General features: G+C 35.9%; 2 protein-coding genes across 13 annotated transcripts in view; one reads left to right on the forward strand and one right to left on the reverse strand.

Annotated features, from left to right (window-relative positions):
- Window positions 1–27,078, forward strand: part of LOC132916866 (rho guanine nucleotide exchange factor 10) — a 47,074-nt gene that overhangs the window by 6,248 nt on the left and 13,748 nt on the right. For 2 of the 9 annotated variants that reach the window (XM_060977252.1, XM_060977254.1), the window contains exons 2-5: window positions 339–508; window positions 1,298–1,563; window positions 3,409–3,696; window positions 4,403–4,557. In XM_060977252.1, coding sequence (XP_060833235.1) covers window positions 401–508; window positions 1,298–1,563; window positions 3,409–3,696; window positions 4,403–4,557 — 817 coding nt within the window. In that variant the 5' untranslated portion in view covers window positions 339–400. Of the gene's footprint in view, window positions 1–338; window positions 509–1,297; window positions 1,564–3,408; window positions 3,697–4,402; window positions 4,558–16,151; window positions 16,547–16,925; window positions 17,101–24,935; window positions 25,326–26,507; window positions 26,967–27,078 lie in introns of those variants that run through there. The other 7 variants (XM_060977255.1, XM_060977257.1, XM_060977256.1 and 4 more) reach the window with 7 other exon arrangements.
- Window positions 8,605–15,263, reverse strand: LOC132916884 (uncharacterized). 4 transcript variants are annotated; one of them, XM_060977311.1, is made up of 7 exons: window positions 15,107–15,261; window positions 14,857–14,995; window positions 14,143–14,754; window positions 13,037–13,130; window positions 11,130–11,232; window positions 9,964–10,280; window positions 8,605–9,423 (listed from the first exon to the last, which is right to left on the reverse strand). In XM_060977311.1, exons 3-7 carry the CDS (start codon window positions 14,174–14,176, stop codon window positions 9,039–9,041), a joined length of 933 nt encoding a protein of 310 aa, XP_060833294.1. In that variant the 5' UTR covers window positions 14,177–14,754; window positions 14,857–14,995; window positions 15,107–15,261; the 3' UTR covers window positions 8,605–9,038. The 4 variants fall into 4 exon arrangements, with proteins under 4 accessions (XP_060833294.1, XP_060833295.1, XP_060833293.1 ...); XM_060977312.1 differs by lacking the exon at window positions 13,037–13,130 and having other exon boundaries at window positions 15,107–15,263; XM_060977310.1 differs by having other exon boundaries at window positions 13,037–14,754.

Genomic DNA, 27,078 nt, shown 5'->3' on the forward strand with positions numbered 1-27,078 from the left:
GTTAGGGATTAAGATTTAATACTTCCTTACGTTAAATGTATTGTGATTTAATGACACACACGAAATGAAGTTTGTACGAAACTAGGAATTTTAGGTTAGAACAGTATGGCGTCAACGAGACTTAGTTCCCAATTTAGAACACTCAAGTGATTCGGTTATTCTTGATTTTTATTGTGAATTCCAGTGGTCGTATATAGGATAAGGCTTTTTTGATCGCAGAACGAGTTAAGTTATTTTTCCAGGAGCTACAAATCGAATATGTGAAGAGAAAGCAAATATATTTTGAAGATGCAATGAACAAAAATGAGTAATAATGGTAGATGGTATGATTTTTCCAGAAAAAGTGAAAGAACGATGAAAAAGAGGCGCATTAATTGAACGATAATCAGAACGATGCATCATGGCTTCGTCTTTAGGGGGACCAGGAATGGCGTCAGGTGTCCCGTCACCGCGAAGAGTCAACCTGGAGTTTCCACCACCTCCACCTTATCCACCGCCTCACAGCCAGGTATAATTTTCAGCATGCAATGTTAAACCTTATACAGCTTATGTCGTACGCACAATTCTAATGCGATCTAATGTGAATTCGAATGCGTGTATAATTCTAACCTGTATATAGAATCAGTCTTGCCATTGCTTTGAATCGGAATTAGAGTATCTAGATGTAATTAATATATATTAAGTATTATACATTTACCAACTACGAATCTCAAAGATGATACATAACCTTATTGTTTGCTACAGAAATTAGAAATTGTAATTATTTGAATTTTTAATTATTTTAAGAAATTATGTTTAATATTCAGTTTAATATAAGAGTTTTAATACTAATAATATGAAGGATATTAGTCATCATTTTATTAAAATTCCAACCATGATCACTTAATTTAATATACCACTTGGCATCGTCCATTGCATACGTATGTATAAATTAGTTGTGCACGTAATAATCTATAACGCGATCACGTGCTCGATGATTTCTAGTATTCAATTATACAAGAGTGATTCTGTGTTAAATAGATAATTAAACCAATTACATATATATACGAAATTTTAACAATTTACTATCACTAAGTTACTAAAATTAAATAAATTTATAAAATTGCTAAAAATTGAAAAGTTACAAAATTAAGATTATTAAGAATTAGGAAATTACAGAATTTAAATTATTAAGAATTAAAAAATTGGAAAATTATTAAAAGTATAATTCCATTCTTTAAACCTCAATTTACCACTACAAAATTACATTATTCCATACGATTACTATAACAACTAATATTGTTTCCCGTTCTTTCAGATGGCCTGCCCTGGATTGGTGGATCCTGTACCGGTAGCGTCACCGATGGCGAGTTCTGCTCATCAGCATCCCCTTCAGGATTATTCATATGCTTACTTCGAACCTGGACCGAGTCGGCTGCATGGTACATATCCGGCGGAAGTTGGCCTGAATCGTGTGCAGCCACAACAACAGCAACAATTGCGCGCAGATTCGTTCAAGAGACACACATACATGACGCGATACGGGACAGAGGAGAATATTTACGAGGAGATATCGGAAATCAAGTGAGAAATTCATCATAAAACTTAATTATTCGTAAATAATACCTTTCGAGCCAAAATATAACGTGCACGAGCATGGAGGAAATCAAGCTAGAGTTTCTCTTTGGCAATTTAAGGAAGAATTTGTTATAACCTTGAAATTAACAGAGAGTAACAGTAGCGCGTGAGAACGCGATCGATTGAAAACAAAAAAGACATAATATTCGTAATAATGGCATGCGTTAGATAAGTATCGGATTTATGTTATGTTATGAGACTTTAATTGAAAGTTAATATGGGAAGAGCAGAGTTTTACCCGTCGTTCAAGTCAACCGGTTTCTTTAGCGACTTTTTTCTGATGGTTTATCGGATAACATCCTTTGGGCGGGTTTCCATTACCTAGAGAACAGTTCATATAATGATTCTTTAAAAGATGATTCTGATAAAAGATGATTCTGATAAAAGATGATTCTGATAAAAGATGATTTAAAAGATGAATTTTAGACATTCATTGTAACGACTATTTTCCATTCGAGTATTTACAAGTAAGATTCTTATGCATTTGTAGTCTTCATATATAACAATATATATTAGAATCTTACTAAGGATAGAAACTAAAAATTTAGTTCACCAAAATCGACCAATTTCCACTTTCCAAGAAAATTTATTGATTAAGTAATCTTTAGGGCCAATAGTTTCCAATAAACATTCTCAACAATAAAGGGTGCTTAATAGCAAAATAAATAACCAGACTTCTGGCGAATAATTAAGTTAAATCTTGAATATTGAATTCAGTGCAGAGTCGATCGATTTTTCCATTTATAATATCTACTACTTTAACGACGATGGATATTATTCCATGACAGGAAGACGGTGTTAGCTTTCAAGGGAAAAAGACCCGAAGCACGCGAGCTTCGTACGGTCGATAGGAACGCCGATGATGATAGTCGCGGTAGAATTACGTTTCATTCAATCTAAACGATGATGAATACGCACGTTCATTCGCCTCGATGCAAAGTGAACTTCAACTGGCGCGAGTTGAACGCGAGGTTCAAGTGGACAACGAGCTTCTCCTCCTGCTCGACCACTTGGCCCGATTCGACGAATTCCCTGCACCGGATGCCATCAGACTTAACGATTAAAGTCGCAAACAATAAGAAAACAACCCCGAGTTTATGGTTACGAGTGTCTAACACCGTTTGTCATAATGGTACGCTCCGAAACATATGGTCGAATACTGACCTCACTCTGTATATATATATATTCTTTCGTTTCTCAAAAATAAATAAATAAATAAAGTCAAGTTTCATTTATTCATACTTAATGTTAGAAGCTTAATATAATATAAATCTATAGACAATGTATGGGTATAGCAAGAATAAATCGAAAAAATATATCTTTCTAATTTATTTTTGCTAGATCTAATTTTCTTTCTTGTGAATTATCTTGAAAATTAAATTAACATTACTGTATCTGGAAGTATCAATAAGTTTTGGAAAATTTGGAAAAACAATTCTTGAAAGTCTTACAGTGATAAATTTGAAAGTTCTAAAGATTTGTATCGATATTGAATATAATTAATAATATTCATAATATTCTATAATTAATATTGTATTTATTAATATTAATAATTAAATAAGAAACAAAAGTAGTTAAATTATATTTTATATATGTAGTCAAAATAACGTTGCAATAATTGAAATATATCACGTGAACTTTGAGGAATCCTCTTAATATCAATTACTTTAATAACTATGAATCATTGCTGAACGATTATCGGTCATCCAAACAATCGCTTTATATGATTTCACATTGTATATGCAAGAGGGAAACGTATGTAAATACTAATGGAGAACTCGAATTCATTAGCAGACAATGTCACCGAGCGTTGCATGGTTCGAGAAGATCCCTAGTGGCGGAAGAGGTACGACGAGTTCAGTCACGGCATCGTCGAGTACTCGGGGAATTGAATTTGAGCGTGGAGGCGATGTTGATGCCTACCGTAGCCGATAACAACGACGAGGACGAGCCACAGGACCAACGAGGGGCGTCCACAGAGGAACTGTTATCCTCGGTCAGTCCCACCGACGACCTCCTTTCGCCTGTTGGCTGTGACATGGACAGCGGCTTCAGTGGAAGCTCCAGTGCAAGTTACAGGTTGATAGAGACATATTGTAATAACGTGTATGTACCTGGTGTGGGTGGACAATTTTGTGGAGCACTGTATACAAACTTTCTATAATTTATTTTACTTCATTCTTTTCGTGACTTGCTTCTTTATTATTCCTTTTTATTTATATTCATGCTAGAATCCTTTTTTAGGATTTCATATGATTCAAAGATGGATTATTGAAGAATTCATTTATGTATTTATGAGGGAACTCAAGTGTTGTACAATCATGTTGAAGATAAACTGTTTCAGGTATTTTTAATTGTTTCTGTAGTTCATTGGGATATTACAAAGTATTCTAGAGTAGAGAAAGGATTTAATGCATAGAAATTTTCATGTAGATCATTTTATTGATATTTACTTGCAACTAATTTCTCCTAGAGAATTGTAAATAAATGTTATTCAATTACATGTAATAAAGTGTATATCTTATAATATTTTATACATACTTTACCTGTATTGAAAAGGAAGTGATCATGAATCAACTACACAGAATAGAAGTTTCTCTATTATCTTGCACTCAAGAAGTGTATAAAAAACATTGCCACCATTAATAAAAAATGGGTCCACGAACTCTTTGTACACACCTCGTACAATTCTAATTCTAAGTAATCCTAAAATCAGTGAACCTAAAGAAGAAAAAAACTAAGGAAGAAGAAAGGGATCTAAGAATGTTGATTGTTGTTTGTTCAGGTCGGGGCTGGGATCGTTGAGGAGGGGAATGGGCAAGACTAGCACTCCGGAATTAGCGGGCGGACAGCGTAAAACGAAAGCGGCTATGATCTGGAAAAAGGGTTGGAAAGGCTGGAAGAAACTGCATTCTTTCGGGAACAATAGCAACAAGACTGGTGAGTCATTCGTACTATTTGCTAGCCCGCATTTATATTGTGCAATTCAGGTTATAGGGAACTCTACGTTATTTAATCGCTATCATAAAAATATTCTGAAATATTATTACAAGCTGCATGTATTCTCTATATATACAACATTTACTAATATAAGCAGATATATATATATATACATATAAAATAGTGTTATAGTCGGAGCATATAATTTATGCTTTGTATATATGTACCAACTACGCAATATATTACACTACATATATTTACATATATGAGATTTTTGCAATAATATTGACTGAGTATAAAAATATTTACTATTCCTAGGAAGTATATTCATTTACTTTTTGCACTTAGTACATGCAAACATAATTAGCAAGTGTGTATTTACTGAGATAATATATTCATTATAACGTATATACAGCTTATGCCGCAAAGCTAGCATTATCGAATACAGAAAGCAAGTAAAAAATCAAGTTAAAATTAATAGCAAGTAAAGAATAAACATTTTAAATGAAATCACGTTTTGAAAAAATTTATATTACAGAGAAATACTCAGAAAGAAAACAATAATAAGAAATGAAAAAAGCGAACGATAATTCATAGCGCATTCGATTCAGCTTTTTTCTGTTGGTTACCTCAACTATAATAAATCTCTACTGTAACGAAAGTGTAAGCTGTGGTCAAGCTTCGGTCACGAACTGCTCATGGCTGGGAATTAATTATACTCGCGGCTGTGGCTGTATTAAAAATTCTCGTTGCGCGACTCTCGACTATCGTGCTGCGAATACGAAGCCAGTGTGAGCAAGAAATAGAGGTGTGCAGAGAGAGAAATCTCCAGAAGTGCCGCTCCTTCGTACAAGTGCTTCGAAAAGTATGCAAGGACTTCGGCACATTCGTTTCTATGTGACCAATGTGAAATATTTAGAATCATTACAACCTACGATTTCAGTTAAATTTAACTTCAACACATATCTATATACCTCTACTACATTTTTGAAATTAGAAATTTAGTATTGCAGCCTATGAATGCTGTTAAACGTAAATATAAAATAAACAAATTTATCAGATATCTATATCTCACTCGTACTTAAGGCGAGAGAGCTGTAAGTCTGGAGGCGAGAGATGTTCTGAATTTCTCAGAAATATATCTTTTTCCATACTTTATCACATAAGAACCTGACTAGTTAGTGGAACTAGTAACCAACTATGTGTATAATAAATCTTAAAAATTATTATTATTTAGTTGCCAATTTATAAAATAATAGGTATAAGTAACCTCAAGTACAGATCTTCTACTATCTCAATTTGCAATATACATCTTTAATACTAATAGTTAAAATAACAGAATAATTGGTAAAAGCATATTAATCAGATCCAATAGATTAGAATTGCTCTAAATAACAAATGTCTGGAAGAGTAATAAAGCAATTCTCTCCGAGGGCGAACAGAGCTAATTATTTCGAACGGCATACATTGCCGAATGGAATACACCGCAAAACCTAACCGCAATCTTGATCGATTCCCTCGGCGAACACGTCTGGCCGTGTTCGGAGGCCCATCGAGCACCTTTTGTGCGTTCGTTTCATGGCCCTTTGTCGCGCATAACTGCACAAGTATGCGCAGGCCTTTCTTTCATGGGAACGCTGCCCTCTCCCGGGCTATGACGCAAGCGTTTGGCCCCGTGTGCGCTCGTGTGCATTTGGCGCACGAACCGAGTTAATTATTGGTACTTGGAACGGGTCAGCCGCGGGGTCACTCGGTGGAGAAGCAGATGCGAGACCACGTGCACGCCCAACTCATTCTTTTCTCTCTTTCTTTCTCGCACATTCTTCCCGCTGTGATCTTTCTTCTCTGCTTTGCATCATCTCCATTTCCATCTCTTTTTATCTCGTTTGGACAAGGGTTTCGCTCGGACGTTGCGCTCAGATTTCTGAACGGTTCTCGATTTGATTATATGTATTTTTACATGATGCATTTGATACTCGACAACAAAAATGAAAATCTATGTTTTTTCTGTAAATGAGAGTTTATAACGTCAATTTATTCTGCTAAACTGTAGTAATATTAATCTATTAAGAACCAATTAATAGGTTATTATAATTTATAAATATTACATATTGTATTGCAGCACTGAATATTCTGTGTTCCTATTTGTCTCAGACAGCGACAGGAATTATCGAGTTTATTAAATATTAAAGTTAGTACACTTTTGCTCTCATATATTCATTATTTATTTCTTAGAAAGGGATTGATGCGTTGTATATACAGAAAGTTAGAAAACATTATTTTTTATATATGCATTTTATATTACGCAGAGTATTGGGATTTTTTTATGGTTGGTATGATGGTAATTTTTATATGTATTAGATAATATAATGTGCATTAATAATAATGATATTATTATATGCATTAAAGACGTTGAAATTAGGTGTTTCGTAACATCTACTGTCATTTTTGCGTGACTTAAGCCAGGAGTGTCACCGTTGAAGTTGCTGATACATTTATTACCAGACATATCAGAAACATATATTTTAGAAACTATAATAGTAACATCTTTAGTTTGTTTGTACTTACGTTATTCATGTTATGCATTTCATTTCACAACATTCCCAAAATTTTTCCACGTTATTTTTAAGTGTCTACAAATCTTTTTGTCGCCTACTAAAATGAGCGTAAAATCATGGTAGTGAATCGTATATTATGCGACAGAAGGTTCCATCGATAGCCGACAGAGATTGTAAACAAAGAATCGTGTGCATACGGGGCAGATGTTCAGAAAAGAGCAGTCTCTCAAGGCACTCGACCATATGGTTTCCGGGATCCCGTGGCGTTTCTCGAACGGCTCAGGCCTACCCTAATCTCTAGACAGAACCTCGACGACACTTGTCCCGTTTGAAACAATACCAGCTTTGTAATGACCACCGGACGTTACGAGTTTTCTCGGAATTTCAAGGTGAAGTCGACGAACTCCAGAATAGTGAAGGTACGCTATTCGTTTTGGTCGGAGGACTGTAATTCGAATAATTTTCTCTGGAACAATTGATTATCGACTTCCTTTTGTCTATATATACAGAATGTTTCAGAAAGAATAGTACATCTGCAGAGGTAAAACTAAATAAAAATTAGAATTATTTCTAAAACTAAAGTTATTTCATTTGAGATTTCGTTTTCGAGCAATCGATTTTCTTTTTGTCAATATATAGGCTATTTTAAAAAGACTGATACAACTGGGTAAAAGATTATTCATTAATTGAGTTTAAAGAAGACAGTATGACAATTAAAAAATAGATTTAACTTTTTATCTTCTTTCATTGAGTATCAAATAAAATCATGAATTGAAGTTTATAAACAATGGGATGGAATTAGGATAATTAAAATGAGATGATACATCAGATTCGAGGTTTCATTGTGAATGGGAGACATTTTACCTCGGTTATGCTCGAACACTCTTGCGGCAAAATATATGAGATTATTGGTTAAAGAAACAAGCTTCCTTAAGTGCAACAATCTATCCGTTCTGCAATAGCAATAGCAATAGCAGTTGTATTACTGAAAGGGATACGAAACCTTTTGGCGGGAAGGAAGGTATGCGAAAAGCCATCGAAAGAAGGCGAAACGCGTTAAGAACGAAGAGAAAGGCGCCAGACGAGGCTCGCCGCTGTATCCCCGATACTTTATAGGTATTCGTTTCGACAGCGTGTAATATTCATATCGTAATCGATCTCTAACCCTTGATACATCCGTGCTTCTCTCGAATTCACTCTTCGATCGACCGATATCGTCCTTTTTTTCGTGGTTTGGCAATTTTCCTTTTTTCTTTTCCACTTTAATATAGTGAATTGAATTATGGTTACGATAAAAGTAACTCATATATTTTACAATTACAATATTCTTTACGTGTGTGATTAAATAATTTTATTTATTAATTTAGAATTGATTTACTTATATTAGAATTGTTTTATAAAACTGCAATTTGTTTTTTAATTCGTAATTTTCAAATCTCTATATGGTTTATTAATTTTAAAGAAACCGAACGAACTCAATTCAAGATAATTTATCTTTGAAAACATCGTTTATTAACAATATCGAATTCCACCTTAAAATTTAAATTTGTATATAAACTTAAGTCTAATTTACTATGCGATTGAACTTTACACCCACCAGTAACAGCCCCGTAATATTTCTGAAAGAAAATCTCTTTCATTACTGCTCCACGTTTATTCTCAAAAATCCGATAATTTACACACCTAACCTCTCTTACAATTAATTAAACATATATAAAACAAGTCAAAAATATTTTCATATTTTCATTCATACATTTATCTCAAAGATATTTAATACATTATCTTCAATAAAAGGAATACGTAAAGAGTGGTCCATATAAGCGTCCATATAATATTATCGCATCATTAATCAACCGATTGCATAATTTCTAGAAAGTAGTCAGATACGGTTTCATCCCCTCCCCTTCTATATCTACAGCAGTGTCATAGCTTGTTAGCGATGCTCTCCACCGCGTGCATCACTCGTACCATGATAGATTTATTCTCTTCGTCTCGTCGTTTGATATATTCAAAGATCTGCTCGATACGGCGATCGGTCCGTGAATCGCGATCATCACAATACGGTGCTGCCATACGGCTTTTTCGTGACTTTCTAGGCATCCCCTCATCCTCGTTACGCTCTAACCTCTCTTTGTCTTCCTGAGTCGACGCGGCATCCCTTCCACGTAGTCTGGATAAATCCTTGGTGCAGTCCGTCTCTGACGTCACTTTCTCAATCGTTAGTTCTGTGGCACGTGGTAGCCGTGGCATCGCGACCGCGACGTTCCGTGTGGTTCGTTTCCTCTTTGCGAAATTTTTGTTCATCTGTCTGAAAACCGATTGAAATTTCCTAGTAATAATTAATTAAGATAATGTACGTAGCTAGCCGTAATTATCTCCACCAGTTTAGATCTTGAATATTTAATATTAATTATCCCTATCTCATTCGTAGCTAAAGCAGTACAGACATCTTTTTTTAAAACTCAATTTGCCTTGAAAATTGATCAAATATGCTTCTAAATCATAATCAGTAGTAAGAATGTAGTACTGTATTATGAAATACTATATTATGAAATTGTAGAACAATGTCTCTAACAATAGACTCTTACATGCTTCATATGTGAATATCTATCTTATTTATCTGTTCTGCACGACTCGATTCGTTAGATATACATACTTATCATATTTTAACAAGTGGCCTTGATAATTTTAGTTAACATATATCTCACTAAAGCTACGTGACGACTTTTGTTTATAAATATTATTTACCTTATCAATTAATATCCAATTATGTCCAACGACATATCTACTTTAAAGTTACAATTTGACACCTGCTAAAAGAAACTACTTTTCACAATGACTGCTGTACCTGTTAACACCAGAAGGTCGTACTTTCTGGATCTCAATCGTGCAGTTGGCACTAAGCGCCCTTAACCTCCGTTCCGGAAACGAATCGTTGATTCGACGGTCGATTTCCGGATTAGATTGCGCAGGAAGTGCGTCCACGGACGAGGTGGGCTCTTCCGGTGTCACGGAGACGCAAAGGAATTCGTGGGGATCGATGTACTCATCGCCGATCGGCGTAGATCCCCGATCGTATCCAAGAACTTCGTCGATCGCATTGTAGAACGGCCATGAAACGTCATTCACATTGTTTCTGTCTCCGTGAACCGGATTCTTCAGTTCCTTTAACAAATTGCTGGTACATAATATTTAACAAAAATCGAAGACTAGACGGAGATTCATGTGCTTTTTCTTGTTTCTAGATCGTAAGGAATCTTCCGATAGGTTATATAAAGTGAAAATATCGTTTTTAGCTAACAAAGACTTCCTTTAGATGATATGCAAAGCACTGGTGTTTGCTCGAGTTAGGTTAGAGGCTGTTTAAGATCAGTTGCATTCTTGGGATTACTGATTCGAGTGACATTTAAGAAATATCAGTTTAGAAATAAGGTATTGAAGTAAATTATATAGAAAAGACAATTTAGAATTTAAAACATGAAATCTGAGAGAAAATTTGGAGATAGAATTAGAAAGTAACTACTATGCTAAGACATTATTCTTAAAAATCTCGAATCGACAATTCTGTACAAAGTTTAGAAACATGCTTATATAACCAGTTTTGTAATCTGTTTTACATACTTATAGCACTATTACACAATACTTGTTTTTCTCATTTTCACACGTTATGAGTGAAAATCGTCGTCTCATATTTAAAAAAGCAGTTGCAGGTGATATCTAGTGTCAACGACAGAGACATCAATTTAAAGTAAACGACGATGATACTGAATAAAATAGAAATGAGGAAAGTATCGTGTCGAATTTACGTATTGTCGACGGTTTAACGCGGTATCATCGTGATTGGTAATTTCTCCGCGTCGTGGCGCTTATCTCGCGGTAAGGAAAACGGGTTTATTATGCTTCACGCTGAAATGAACACAAACGAGGGTAAAGCAAACTAACTCATGCACGGGGATCAACGAGCGATCGTGGTTAATCGTTAGGGCAATAAAAGGCGTGTCTGTCTTGTCTCACTTTGTACTGCTGCAACAGGTTCGACCATTTCTTCTTCAGCACTTTGTAATGTACGTTAGCCATTATAGTAGGAAATTCTTCTCTCATCTGTTGCAAAATATACCTAAAGAATTGACGAAAGTAAAAAAAGATAAATATAGTAAGAGATGATTTTAGATAATGGACGACAATGAAACGCGTTCAGCCTCAGCTTTTTGTGTTATGTATTTTCGCGATTCGCATTCCGAGAAACGAACAGTGAGGATACTATTCATAATACGGAATAAAATCGGCCTATTGTTTTGCTTTTATCAATAAGCGTACGCGTTTTGACTGATAACGGAACGGTTCAAGAAGAACGCGCGATATAGTGGCCAAGATGGTACATAGGATGGAGTGCATGTATTGCTGTCAATTTCCGTTTCCGTTATTGTCACACGTTGCGTTTAGAATTTTAGTATAATGCTTCCTTTAATTATAATGTGATATATCTAATATATCTTAATGCTTTAGGTAAATAGTTGTATCAAACAAGTAGGTTAAGCCTGTTAGGTAATAATAATGTATTTCAGTAAATTGTCATTTTAAAATTGTTATATGTTACATTTTGATTTTTTTAGTTACACGTATGTATTTCACTGATAATCTAACGTATTAAAAAACATGATAGAGCAAGATATATTTTCTAAAATAGAGTAAATCTGTACGTCTAACATTAACTATACATATATGTATATGATACGACATAACAATGAATCGAGATAAAAAATTTTATTTATTTATTTTGTTCAAAAATATATAAAAAATTATTTTTGAAGATAATTAAGATAATTAAATAATAAAGAAGTTACATCAAAATATTTTCATAGATTTCTTCACAATATTACCTAACACTAAATGAAAACTAAACATGAAACAAATCCACCAGACAATTTATAATACACCGATTAAATTCGACTAACATTTTTCCTCCAATTTTCGTCATAGTCGTTAATAATAGTGATTCGCGTCTTGATATTTCTGTATTCCGTGCTATTTTAGTACATACGATTTGTTTTTGGCAAAGCCACTCTTTTCCGATTTCTCAGTTTCAATCACTTCTCTCAAAATGTAATTGTCTTAGTGTTTTCATTTAAATTTTGGTAAAGAATGAAGAAACTAAATAAAAATGCGATGAATGGTAAAATATGACAACTGCGATTGAGTTTCGACTCGTGAAAAATTATTCGTCCCATATCTTTACACTCGAGGTCGACTGGCGCGAGAATGTCGCGGTTGATAAATGATGCAAACGAGACTCTTTTTGTCGGTATTTTTATATGTGCGCGCAGAAGACGCGTTTCAACGTTCCTTTAATTCCGCCGGTGTTCTGCGAACCTCGCGCTTGTTTTTAGTACGTCGAGTTTTTAAAGAAATTTTCTAATATTTATCAATGAAAAAAGTGATAATCAGTGTGATATATTCGTTGTATTGTGATTTGAAAGCAATTAGAAATTTCATTTCCTCTAAGCAAATATGATATTATATTTACACTAGGGTAAAATATATAATTTTGTGATTTTATAAAATATTAACGAAATATTTTTCGTTGATAATAAGAGGTTGCTTAAGATTGTGCAGTGATTTTAATTGATATTGTCTAGCTTAAATGTTTTACAGTGAATTTTATTTAATTTTTGACAATAACTTCTATAAAACACAAATATTTCAAATTTTCTTCAAAAAGATAGTAAACGTTATTTTAATCCAATCCAACAATTTTAATAAAAAAAAGTATTCCAAATTTTCTTTAAGAAAATAAAGAAAACAGTAGACCACAAAATTTTAACAACAAAGGAAATATTCGAAATTTTCTTGGTAAAGTTCTTGAGCACAGAAAAAAAGATACCAGAGAATGAGTTAGGGTATGTGGTCCGTATTATACTTACTCCCATCCAGCTTGGGCTGAATATTTGCGTCCGGTAAAGAGCTTTCCATTTTCCTTTCGGAGCTGAATAAACCGGCAGGTGAGGTTCTCGGTCCCTGTGGACATCCGCAAAACGGGAGGGAAAAATCGCTGTGCTACTACCTGCATGACTCGCGATTATTATCACTGTGGTCGTGGTAATGATTCCTATTAGACGCTTATTATATCGGCGGAGGAATGTTGTGTCTCGAAGAATGGGGCAGACGCAGACCGGTTGACATGGTGGAAAGAAAAATAAGAAACGGTATGGTAGAAGAACAAGATAATGGGAGGAATAACAATTCGAACGTGCGCAATTTAATAGTACGGGAACACGTGGATAGGCGCGCACGACCGCGCATTCCATTTCTTCGAATCGCTCGAGTGCATCGAGATAAGTCCATTGGGTGATTATAAAAACGAGACGAACAATTTAGTTATATGGACAGTGAAATCATGTTATGTTTATGGGATAATCGCATTGTCATAGTAGTTACTTAGAAATGAAAAAAGATATAGAATCGAAACGAAGATAGAGAGTTATAGGAAAGGATGGTGATGGGCAAATGAGAAAATTGGCTGCGCGCGCAGTTGCAACGCGCGTAAATCTTTGGTAGACGCAGTCAATGCGTCATGAAGCAACGCCACGATACGCGGTATATACTGTAAATCTGGCCGAAAACAAGACAAAAGACAATAGGTAACAGTGAAAGTGGTAATAAATTGAGCGGTATGTAATTTGAATATTAAGATTTGAAGCATTAAGAAAGGTAGGAAGTTGTTTTGAAGCAATGCAGAAGGAGCGTCATAGTAATGATGACGCAGAAGAAATCCGATTGCGTGTCGCACTTGCGTTCACATAGCAAAACGGATCTTCGTGGATGACATATACACGGTACGAATAAAAATATAAAGACAGGAACCCCTTGATAAAACGGTGTATCATTCGTTTCGCGTTCAAGGCACAATTGGTATCGTCATAGACAAAAGACGTCATAACCAAATATGAAAGAAAGAATCGAGTATACACGTGGTTTTTATTGAATGACACCGTACACATATGTGTTTATCGTAGAACCCAGAACTCACATCGAAATTTCGCGTGCTGAGAAACCTCCGTCATGATGACCGTTCGATACAAATCTACAGAAAATACGATTGGACGTGTGAAAACTTCTCATAGTCGGAGATTCTGATGCGTACTAAAATCTAGACCTGGTTTCAGTCTTCACTAATGAGCAAGAGGGGAGTGTACGTGGATCACATGCCACTACCGCCGTGGTGGAAACTGCAAACATAGATTTTGGTGGGGTATGCGATTCTGAGACAGAATATGCGCGAGTTTGTCCGTGGACAAGGCACATAACCGGCTGCTCTTTGAGTGTACACCAACCAAGGAAGGAAAACAAACCGCGTCGCCATCTCCCATTAGAGCTGCACAACAGCTCTTTTTCCTCTTGCTCGGCCAACTGTGTGCTTTGCTCTCGTGATTCACTGTGTTATCGACGAGAAACCATTCTTAGCCAGCGATATCGATCCTTCCTTCGATCTTTGACAGAGATGCGCTTTTGTCAACAAGATGTATCTGACAGTTCTTGTGTTCTCATAGGGTTTTTTTTGTGAATAATACAAATTTTCTCAGCGGCAATCGAGTAAAATAAGAAGCTTCTATTTATTTTTGTCAAAAAAGATTAATTTTAACTAGAAACTAAAACAGTTTGCATTTATCTGATATATATTATTGGATAATCTTGTCAAGGAAATTTTCATAAATACAATTAACTTCTAGTCTTGGCTACTTACCCCTTGACAACATCATGTAGCATATTCTCACCTCGCCAGAAACTCATATTTTTATTAGATGACTTCCTGCGGTCGTTGCGTAGTGCGATACGGTTTTTCAATTTATTTGATTTTTTTCAAGAATATGTATTCTCTTTTCCTTTAAAGGAAAAAGAATTGTTTTACTTTTTAGCGTATTTGTGCATATATAAACATATTTTGCGTATGCAATAAACCCCTGGACTTCCGAAATGCATCATATTTCACTTACATCAGAACTGCTTGTGTGTCGACGTCAACATCTTGCTTGCATTGATCTTCGAGTTACAAATAATTTATATCTCCATTCAGTTTGCCTTGCTGTTTCATTTATTTACTCATTAATGGGTATTCTTATATATAAATTAATTTTCAGTTATAAACTAAAATTTCTGGTTGCATGCATAAGTTGAACGAACTTTTTAACATGAGATTGACACGTTTAGTTTTGTGAAAATATGTAGAAATCGATAAATTCGATAATGTCAATATGCATAAATATAGCGGAAGGTACTGTGATATATTATCGCATTAGAAGTTTGATGCTTTAAAAATAAGCAATTCGATAATAACAGTTTTCAGACGAATATTTTCTAGTGCAAATAAAAATTTTTTCTCTTAAAATACGACGCGTTTCACTTCTTTCACACGGTAAAGTTTTTCCAAGAATTTTTCATCAAAGTGCCTTTCGTCTTTGAGTGCATAGGACCGCGCATATTTTCCCAGCAACAAAAGCCCTCAAAGTCCAGCTGCTACACGATTTCTCTGTTTAATAATGCCCTAGACCAGAAAATCGTGTTTCCCCAATTGTCCAGCAGCATAAATTCTCGTGAACGAAATTCCGACATTTGAGGTGGCGCCACGTAGCGGCAGCTTTGACAAATTCTCCAAACACTATGATTATCTCTGTTTCTCTTACTCTATGTCGATCGTACCTTCGTTTCTCTTTTTTCTCCCTTCTTCCGTTGAGAACGTATAGAATGACCCACTCTTTTATTCTACTTCTCTGTCCAATATTTTTCGTCCTCGTCCATCCACAAGCTATTCTCTGTCTTTCCCATTTCGTTTCCACACATAAGCCCGTTTTTAACTTTCTCTCTCGTTCACAAGTTACAGCACCCTCTGTTCTACTCCCTCTCTCGGCAAATCTCTTTTTCAGTCGACCAGCCGCAGCCTCGATCACTCTATCTCGCTCTTTCTCTGTCTCTCTTCTCCTCCGTGCCCTTCGTTTCCATGCAACCTCCCTCAGTGCGTGACGGGTCTGCGGGCCACGGAGAGCTAGAGAAGCGCGCGCGCGCGGCCATGTTTACTCGCTTTGGTGGCGTTTCTTTGTCGGACACAACGCATTCTTATCGGTACACGCTGTGATATTAATTATGCCTGCGGCCGGGCGCGTGACCACGTGTGCACCGTGATTTTTACGGAATTGTGTTTCCTGTGCTTGGAAAGTGTCGTTCCTTAACTCTGTCGATTGAACGCCAAGAGCGTGCGCGTATGTTGGTCTCTTCGGCTCCGATCGGCGAGCACGTTGGCCGAAACCGAAACGAACGACTAACCACGCTCGGTATTCGAATAACGAACAGTGGCTTTTAACCTGGAGAACGAAACGCGACGTGGATCACTCGCCTCCGCGAGATGGAGGAACTGCATAACGGTGTCATCCTGATCAAGTGTAAGTTTTGTGAGTGGCTTGTCAAATGCTTCCTATCTCGCGTGGTGCGGTTTTATTGTGTCGCATGCACGATGACAGCGTTCAACCAGAAACAGAACGTTCACCCCTCTGACATTATTGGAATCCTTGAACTGCTGTCTTGCTAAAATACGAAGTTTCTTAGCTACCTGTTGTATAGTTTTGAAATGCATTCATAAGTCTAGGTGTAGAATAGAGTGAATTCTTTTAATGGAAGGTTGTAGTTGATGATGATTTCGGTATTAATAATCATTTTTGAAAATGGTGTTCAACTCAGTGGAACATTGTTTGAAATATGAAATTGACTCCGTGCGACCGATTCTATTGCGACACGGTCGATCATTGTTCCGGTAATTGGCATCGGCACGGTTGCGTGGAAACGATGAAACGCCCCGTATCGTGCAGCGTCAGCTTCAGGACAGTGCCCGTTCCGCGTTCTTGGTGCATCGTCCATATGTCTCTTTCTCGCCTCCTGGTCGGATCCTCCCGCATATCGGTTCACGACGCCTATCATTATCAAATCCTCGTTAATACTCGTGAGTAACGCGAATCCGTTCGTGAATCATGCTGGGATTTTCAGTCGCTGGTCTTTCGTGGTAGCGTACCGGTAAAAGTGATCGTAAAATTAATAATATGCTATAAATAACTTGCTGGCACTCGATATCATTCTACAAATTAGAAAATTTATATCTATTTATATCCGATTTCACCATTGATCTCCGTATTTATATTCGGTTCAGTTCAACAAATCTTTAACAGCATCATAGATGTTTTTTAAAACATAACTAAACGAATATAATATAAACAGAAATTTGTATCATAACAAGCGTTTCATATTAAATATTTTATATATTATTTTTGTTTATTATATACATTCTATAAATTTTCAATAACTACATAAACATCCATACTGACGAAAAATAAATTTCGTAATTTTATTTCTTCTATGTTAACTCAGGACATAAATCTGGTAATTGTCGGTCGCACGTAGATCATTATGCCATAAAACAACAATGTGAATACGTAGATGTATGAAATAGCCACATGTGTCATGAACATGGTATCAAAAAGTAAACCGTATGTTTTTACCACGGGATCGAAGTGCATTTGTCGCAATCGGCACGCCTCGTACGGTACAATCCGGCAGCTCCCCCGTATTGGTGCACGCGCGACACCTGTGAGATATCGATTTAAAATTCTAATTCGTCTCAATTCGAGATTGGGACGCTTGAGCAACCCATTTAGGACAACTCTACGCGGTTAGTTAATATGGTAATTTATGCCGAGTGATGTATGGCCTTATAAACCGGCGGCCAAGCTGGTATCGAATGTCTACTAGATCATAGGACCTGTTATTCGCGCGTGGGCGTGCTTTCTCTTATAAAAGTGCAGATTGAAATGTCATACCGGTCGGCGGTATTTCGCCGGTTATTAAAAATGTACCGTTGTGTTCCGTTCGCTTTTATTATTGTGCACGTACATAGATGAACCGGTTGAGATAGTGAAAGGGAACAAATAGATATTAATTTGTACCTTTCGAAAGCGACACCGGTAATCGTACGTCCAACAACCTCTGATTGAATATTCATAAATGAACGAGCAAAAAACATCTTGTTTGGTTTCTGTGTACCAGGAGATCATCCTGTGATGCGCGCGCCTCGTCAATCTTCTCCCATGTGACCACGTGGTTTTCTTCGTGCGTCTTGTGTTTATTGCTCCCAGTAAACGTTAAATCGCAGTTTTCGCCGGTCCAAAACGAGATTTATTACGTAAGCGGAGCCTCGACTTTCGCATGTTTGATTAATATCTATATAAACTGTTCGTTTTATCGTCATCATTTTAGTTTTCAAATAATCGAAAATATTTTGTGGTAGCGTTGTATATCATTTAACATAGTTATAGAGTAGGTAGCAGAAAATTTGTATAGAACCCAGCTATTATGCGTATATGTTTGCTGTTACGAAGAGAGAACGGGGGAAGGAAAAAATATACAGAATAGAAGAAAAAAATGGGACACTGACCGTGACAAGCATTGCATGTCTACAACCGCAAAAGGCAATTCGTAGTGATAATAGCGCACGGCAATACACGTAATTCGATATAACTTATGTCGTTTCGCTGGACGCGAGTCACTTCGCTTTTCCTAAAAACCTGTTTCACTTTACTTTTCCTTTCTGCCATAGATATATGTAGATCTACATGGAGTTCAATACCTCCCAATATATAATGTTTATCTACTTTAACCTTCATATAAATTTTAAATACACGCATCTTTTTACAATATCATTTAACTCTATTCATTTAATAAACAAATGAATAGTTATATAGTTTGTACGATGCTATATATAAAAGCCTCTATAATTTTGATAGTTCTTCTATTCTCGTCATCAAAAGAATGTGTACCAAATCAAAATTTCATGAAAATCTTAGCCCACCACCTATGCTTCCTCTGACTCAATCTCCAAATTATAGACCCGCTAAATGATGATTCTAAGCAACACTCTTTCTTTCCCTTTCTCGTCTTCTATTATCATAGAGTTATAACAAAAAACGATAAAGAAACAATTTTTTGTAATTAGATTATCTTAACATTCCCTTATTGCTGTTCAAACATTCAAATTCAAGGTTAACTATTCCCAATAGGTAAAGAAGAAAACTCACTGATCGCTTTCCGAACGATTGTTTATAACGGTCGAGGTCGTTGTGCTATTACGTAATATCCTGTGGAAGAATCTCTGCGCGAATACATACTACGTATCCCATTGAAAATCATAGCCGCAGCTATATAACGAACTGGTTTGGTTGCATCGCTGGGGAGAAACAGTTGCCGCCTAATCTCAGTTATGCGTGTTTAAATGCGAACCGGGTAAGAGGACAGGGATAACGGGGTGCGTAGTCGCAGTAAATTCGGCTCCCCGCTAGCGAAAAAGGAAGTATTCTGGTGCCGATGACTCCTCGAATCGTGGACTCTGTCGTCAGAAATAAAGTTAGTGGGGAGCACGTGTGTCACTGTAAAAAGCTAGCCTCTCCGTGTGCCGCTCACACGGCTCCGGACACACACGAGCTACGTGCTTACAATGAGCATTCAAGTGACGCGCTGTTGCCAGACTTATATTGCCCACACTCCACTAGTTGCTTTTAACTAATTGACGCGTCCTAAAATTAATGCCCGCACACTATAAAACGCAGAGTATCGCTTTTTTTCTTCTAGCTCCTCGTTGATTGGTATATTTAGGTATATTCGCAATGACAATTGTTTCTTGCGCTAAAATAATTGTTAGACAGATGAATCAGTTAACAAAAACATTAGTTTATAGGTAAAAGGGATGAAGATATTAAGAACTGGAAGGCAAATATATCACAATGGAAGTATGGAAATATTGAATAGCATATTTAGCTTATTTTCAATAATAATTGTTACTTATAATTAAATAACTTTTAGACAAGTGAATTACTTCATTTGTTATTATCCGTTTACAAAAATATTGATTTTTAGATAAGAAGAAAGATATAGGTTAGGTTTATCCTCAATAAAGATCGTTTTTAATAATATAATTTTTAGATATATAAACTAATTGATTGATGCTCTTCTTTTATAGAAAAGTAGGTTCTCAGTGAGGAAGACACGAAATAGGTTAAGAACTGAATGACAACGTGTTTCGCAACAGAAATATAGAACAGTTAATCAGCACGCTAAGATACAGCGATAAACGACATGCGTAGTAGTTAATCGGCCGTACAAGTATAACATAATTTGACGTTGTATAGACATTTGTGACGCATTAGATTTTACAAGACTCTTCCGGAAACCAAGGACGTTATTGTATATCCTGTATATAATTGAATTGCCCTCGCGATTAATTATCGTGCGTTTTCGTTGCGAGCCATTCAGTAATTTATTGATTTAAAAAATAAACGTCACTACCTTGTTAGAAGAATCAACAGCAACAATTAATTTAACCTTCAAATTTTGTACGACATGCTGAATGATATTAGTAAGAAAAACATCTAAGCTGATCTATGTGAAATCTCTTACCACATACATGAATTAGATTCGCAATATTACTCAATGTGCTCACGAACGAGAAAGTTCAAACATGGCGTGTGGGTTGTTAGAATGTTCAATAACGTCAAACAATTGACCTAATCTTCACTAAACAACCTATTTGTATTAATTTCCTTTCGAACTTTGAAAGAACATGAGAATATAAATGAAGAATAAGAATATAAAAGAAAGGATATAAATGATGTTAAACAAGTAACTTAACCTTCAAACTTCCGAGTATTGCATTAATTATTCAAACTTCCAAAGAAAAGCAAAATTATTTAAATTAATCCACGCGAGATTCTTGGCATGATATAAATAAAATTCGCAATACTATTCAGTATATCTTCAAATGAGAAAATTCAAACGTAACATGGAGGTTGTCAGAATGGTCGGCAATAAACATAATTAATCTAACCTTCAAATTCTCAAATAATCTATTATAACTTCCGAATAGTATCAAAAAATATTGAAACCAATACACCTGAGATTCTTGGCAAGATATGAATTAAATTCGCAATATTACCCAATATCCCTGCAAACGAGAAAGTTCAAACGCGGCGTGTGGGATGCATCTCTCGGATATTGCAGCTACCGTCTGCACGCGTTTGTGTACGCGTCTATGTATGAGAACGGTCGTGTACCTGCAGTTTGTTGTGCATTGCCGCGTTGCACCTGCATGCTATGCCTTACCCGTTCGATGTGCCCGTTCTTATTTAAAACCAAGCGAAGCAGACGACGACGGGATGCATTGAAGGGAACACGCAAAGAGTCGAGGGGATGCGTATATAAGTACCCAGCTTCTATTTTCGAAGAAAGGAAACAATATACCTCGCCTCGTAGGCGAAGTGCATTTACGTGGGTGTTCGATACAACGAGCATGCTTAACTGGTTCGACTGGCTTGAATTGTCTTGCAGGTTTCGAGGCATGCCGATGCATCATGCAGTTGAGGCAGCCGGTGCTCGCGACATCCCGAGCACATGTGTTCGATATGTTCGCATGCATATGTATATGTGCATATACAGTTAGAGTGCGTTTAGAATGGATGCTGTTACGCATTTCGCTTATGAGTGTATTACAGCATGAATTGGGGAGAAATGATAATTTGTGTACGGGAAAATATAGCATACTTATACGTACGTATAAGGGAGTTATTGTATGTACGTACAATCACAAAAGTAGTCAATTGTTTGAATATTTCATATTTAATGTTCAGAGTATAATTGTTTACTGTAGATTTTGGTTTGCTTTCAAATCAGACCATCATTGTTAAAAATAAATTTCGAATTATATTCTCTTTTGTATTCGATATATAATTTCACATAAGATATATTGAATACCTAATATTAGATGATTTTGTCATTGATTATACGTGTACATTATATGATACAAAAAAATGAACCTTAATAATTCATAAACATAGTATGTATTATACTATAGTCGTATATAGAGTCCCAGACTAAACATTCGATCTTTTCATTGCATCGCTTGTTAGTGCCCTAATCAGTTGGTCTTCATGTGTCTCATTCACTTTCTTCGTCACGCAATGTTATATGTTTTGATACACTTATCACGTTCTACGAATATACAGTACGATTGTTGGATGAAGACTGAACTTTGTCAACGTACAGCAATGTTTGAATATTTGGGTCACAAATTGGTCTACTACTTTTGCACACTACTTGTTGAGTCGCCAGTAAGTGCTTAATCTATCGTCGGTCCAAATAAATCTTAATACTTAATGAGAAACTATGATAAAAATATATATTCTATGACAAAGAAGTTAAATTTTAAAAATAGCAAATAGTCGCTAGGCCAGTTTTATCGTCACACCTGCGTGGGATATTTCTGTTTGTTCAAAAGTCTTTGTTTACCGAGGACTAAGTAAGAGCCGATGCACCTGCTGCGTATTTCCCCTGTCCTTACCTTTGCCGATGAAAAGAACCATCCGAATAGAGCAAGTAAATGGGTGGTTAAGAAGCAATGCTTGAAAGCAGCCAGGCAGCATGAAAAATACTTCTCCGCTGATACTACCATGCGCGTGAATCCGTAGTGCGTAATAACGTTCGAAATAGCGCCACTGTCTCTGTGGCCGTTCTAGAAATTCGACGTGACTCAAATAGCGACATAAACGTTCGCGATTCATTTTGTATTTTCTTAAACCTATTAAACCGTACCAATGTAAATTGGAAAGAACTTAATTGAAGAACTACAACGATCCGTTATTGTTGAAACCATTTTAATGTAAGGTAAAACGTGTTTGAAGTATTGACAAAAGTCCCTTATATGTTATATCGTAGCATTTTCATATGCCCACTCGTTTCCTCTTGTATGCGTCGCAATCTTACGCATTCCATAATCGCCTCATATCAATGCAAAGAATTAACAAAATAGATTAGGAGCGTAAATGATAAAATGTATAGTCTCTCACCCTACTGTTCCACTAACAAGTAACGTGTGTGAATTATTCACACTCGTACGAATCTCTGCGGATATACATCCCACACAGACGAAGATAAACGACAGACAGGATATCGATAACCATGATTTCGTAACATCTGAAAAATCAGGTCAAGCTAGTCGATGCGTGTTATACATTTCATGTAATGGTCCCGTTTTAAGACCGATTTGGACGATTTAAGAAATTTTAGCATTTTATTATTGATTTAGTATTATTATACCACGACCATGACCTACTCTGACTCATAATATCATGCGAAAGATCACTATGGTGACATACTCTTCCTGATACGAAATTTTGTCTCTGTTTACGAATAATTTTTTGGAGAAAATTGAAGAAAATTGGTGAAATGACTTATGATAGTGTGAGGAATCTGGTAAGTTAACTACGTGACTGTAATTAATCGCTTAAGTGACCCACGCCTCCTGCAACGAATCGACTATAGGTGACCCACGCTGTTCGTGGCTAATTGCTTGCGTGACCCGTATTGTAAATCGTTCATGAGATTTATGGTCTACCTTTTCTATAATTTACTTGCAAAGTATAAAACGATCTATATTGAGACTAGTTCATATTGGTTACATAAAATTTATTTCAAGAAGGTACAATCTGTTGGTCGATAAAGTAGGTTCCCCTAGAATCGATCAAAATTTTTCTACTAGACTGCAGCGATTCAAGAGTGATTCGCGGATAGTCCGCAATCGCGCAATGATATTATGAATCATCGGCAACAAATCGATCAGATCACACAGTAACGCGACGTTTCAATTACTCACTCTACCTTTTTTTATTTCATCGATATCGTTTTGTAAATTCTGAGTATCTGTAAAAAATTTGTATGTTTGATCGAATAGGTGCAGTTCAACATATGCAAATCACTGTATCGCGATATCATCGTATAACTAACCTTATTCGTATATGCGTAGCTTTCTTTTGCATATCCGCTTGTACATCTGCTTTTTATATTTATATGACACAGTGAATAGACATACTATATAACATACTAGTACTTCGTGAGTGATTTTATCGAAATCATATTTCATTTTCGGCCCATTTAACTTCCTTTTTAGAATGCTCGTGAAATTCAAAATAATTATAGTATGTTGTGCAACAGGGTCCACTATATATTATATAATTTGTATAATTATATATTATATAATAATTCACTATATATTATTAATTCTTACATATTATATAATTTGGTTGATTATTGTATTATCGTTTTTGAAGAATAAATTGAAGAAACTAACTTGTTTTAATAATTATTTAGAAAAGAAAATGAAAAAAGAGAAATTGCTTACAAGAAACTATATCCAACAATACGATCAACTAACATATTTCAATATACTTTTACAAAACTATTTAAATTCATTCGATCTGATCACAAATGATTAAGAACACGCAAACTGTATTATTCACATATTGTAGCAAAAAGATTAACTGAGCAAAAATAAAAATTATCAAATGGATTTTCCAGGAATTAAATTATCAAATTATCAAAAACAAAATTTTGCTCCTTACCCAACCTTTCAGTAACTCGATGATATGAAGCGTTGAACCGATCGCGATTGGAGTAATGTCCGACGTCTCTCCTCCCCCCCCCCCTCTATGCTTGTGTGACGTTAAAGATTCATTTCCACCCTGTCGTCGAAACGATCGAAGGAATAGACCGTGACGTTACACTGGGGCCGGTTGACGCGCAGACGAGACGCGTGAAACGCATGCGCTCGCGCTATCGCGTGCATCGCGCGAGACAAGCTCGCTCGTCCCTCTATCTCCGTTCCGCGAGAGCGTACGCGTGGGCCGTTCGCGACGGAGGAACGAACGACGCGCGACTCGCGAGGAAATAGTGTCGATCGTAAGCTCCGGTCTGACGGTCGCGTTTCTTTCTATGATCAAATCCTTCCTGTGTTTACATCCGTGTTCGAAAAGTAAAAAACTAACGTTCAATTTGCTGCTGGAGTCGATTGTTCTAAATTGTCAAATTATATTCAAGTGTTTTTTAAAAGTAATTTGGAATTTGCACTTTTTTCAATTGCAACGTTGTGTAATAAATATATTTATATTGGTGTAAATTTGTTATCTTAGTAACTTGTTTTTTTGGTAACGTGGTAATGTGATAACGTTTTAGTAACGTTAGTGATCTTTAATGTTGAATAAGAAGGGTATGTTTAATACAACATTTCGAGAGTACGAGTTCTGAGAGCAAGATCCAGCATCGACTTCGAAACCCCATTTTGTTGAAGTGAGGCTGGTTAGTAGATTAGCTAGGCTGCAAACGGGATGCTTTTCTGATTGTGTGGGTGTGTGGGAAGCATGCACTATGGTTGAATGTCGTATTGGTTGCATTGAATCGCGTGCTGAATTGACTCCGCGTGAGGATTCGGAGGGTAATTAAGGATTATTGTTTTGTTGACTTTTATGTGTTATGAGAACTCTGGATTATTATCTTTGTTTTTGCTAGGCGAATGTTAGATGAAATCTCTAATGCGAACAGAAAAATTCGGTAAAATTTCTGATACCGTCAAATAATCGCTAAATCTATATTTCTACGTATATCAATTCATGAATTATTTTTTTCAATTAAATTAGTTTGCAGTACATTATTAAACATTAATAATAAATATTAAATATTATACTTATCCCAGGAATAAATACAAGTATTATCAATTTTTTCAATGTTGAATAGGATGAAAATAAAGGAATACTATTTGCAAGAAAATACCCGTGGCCCCAGGGCCAATTCACTTGTTAGCGTTCTGTAAAGTTCGCGCTCCAACGACGTGGAATTGTATGGACACAATTGGATGTTCGTATATGTCCATATATTTAAACATGAAAAGGGCACGGGTGGATAGGTCCGATAGGAAAAAGAACAACGGAGAAACTGTTCATTGTGTTATACTAAGTTCGACAGAGTTATATTTATTTTGCCAATTTCAGAAAATAGAACTCGCCAGCTTTGACTGATAGATAAATCTTGTGGAGCAAACCAACAGCTCCTCCGCGGATACACAGAATGTTTTAAAAAGTTTAGGTAAAAATTTTGGCCCTAAATTATATATATCAAAACAAATATTACGTAGTGACAGAAAAAGAATAAATTCAAGTAGATGGTATTCATATATTATTCTTATTATAGACTATCAATATTATAGACTATCATTTAAAGAACATACTAAGAGACAATTAAAATGTACTAATGTCATATAACATCTCAACAGGAACATATTTAATAGTTTACATAAATTTATAAGTTTATTGGAATTTTCTTTCTTGTTTTGGCATAGAATCTATACCCAAATTGTTGTTCATTTTTTTTAAATACCAAATTTTTTGTGTATTATAACTTACTCTTCTATTGTTCTAAAAATTGTTTCCATATTCTGCGAAGTAGTCAAGTTCGTTCGTGTGACATTATCGACCTTAAAGAGATTCTTTCTCCGCAACAAAGATTCTGAAGCTTTTAAAGGATTACTTTATCTCTGCCACGGCTCACGAGTACCGACTTAGAGAAGAAACTCCGCTCGTTTTCTTCGTGTCGCGGGCATCATTTCGAATTCGTTTAAGTTTAAGGTGTAAGAAAATCGAGGAATATTTTTCTTTCTCTTGTAAAAGAACACGTGCTCTCGTAGCTGGTGTGCATGCACGCGCTAGATAAATACGTTTGTACTCTGTGTGTTCACTCGTGCGTGGCCAGGCCGCGTGGGTGGACGATGATACGTTTTCAAACATTTTCGTTTCGTGAAAGTCCGCGTTGCGACACCGGCGCTTGAAAAAATAAGTCGAGTGTTCGGTGAATCGAGAAAACGAGTCATTCTTCGGCTGCGCAGTTCTTCACGAAGAGCGAAGTAACATTGTTGGCAGCCGTTTCCGTTTGCTTAACATGAAAATGGTAAAAACTCTTTTATAATTATTTCTGTTGATTATGATTTGATTTTACATTGTGTGATCTTGGGATCATTAATGACGGTTATTAGCATTTGTGATATTTCTCCTTTTTCTTT

The sequence above is a fragment of the Bombus pascuorum genome, chromosome 2 (genome assembly GCF_905332965.1).
Source record: "Bombus pascuorum chromosome 2, iyBomPasc1.1, whole genome shotgun sequence".
Lineage (NCBI taxonomy): Eukaryota > Metazoa > Arthropoda > Insecta > Hymenoptera > Apidae > Bombus > Bombus pascuorum.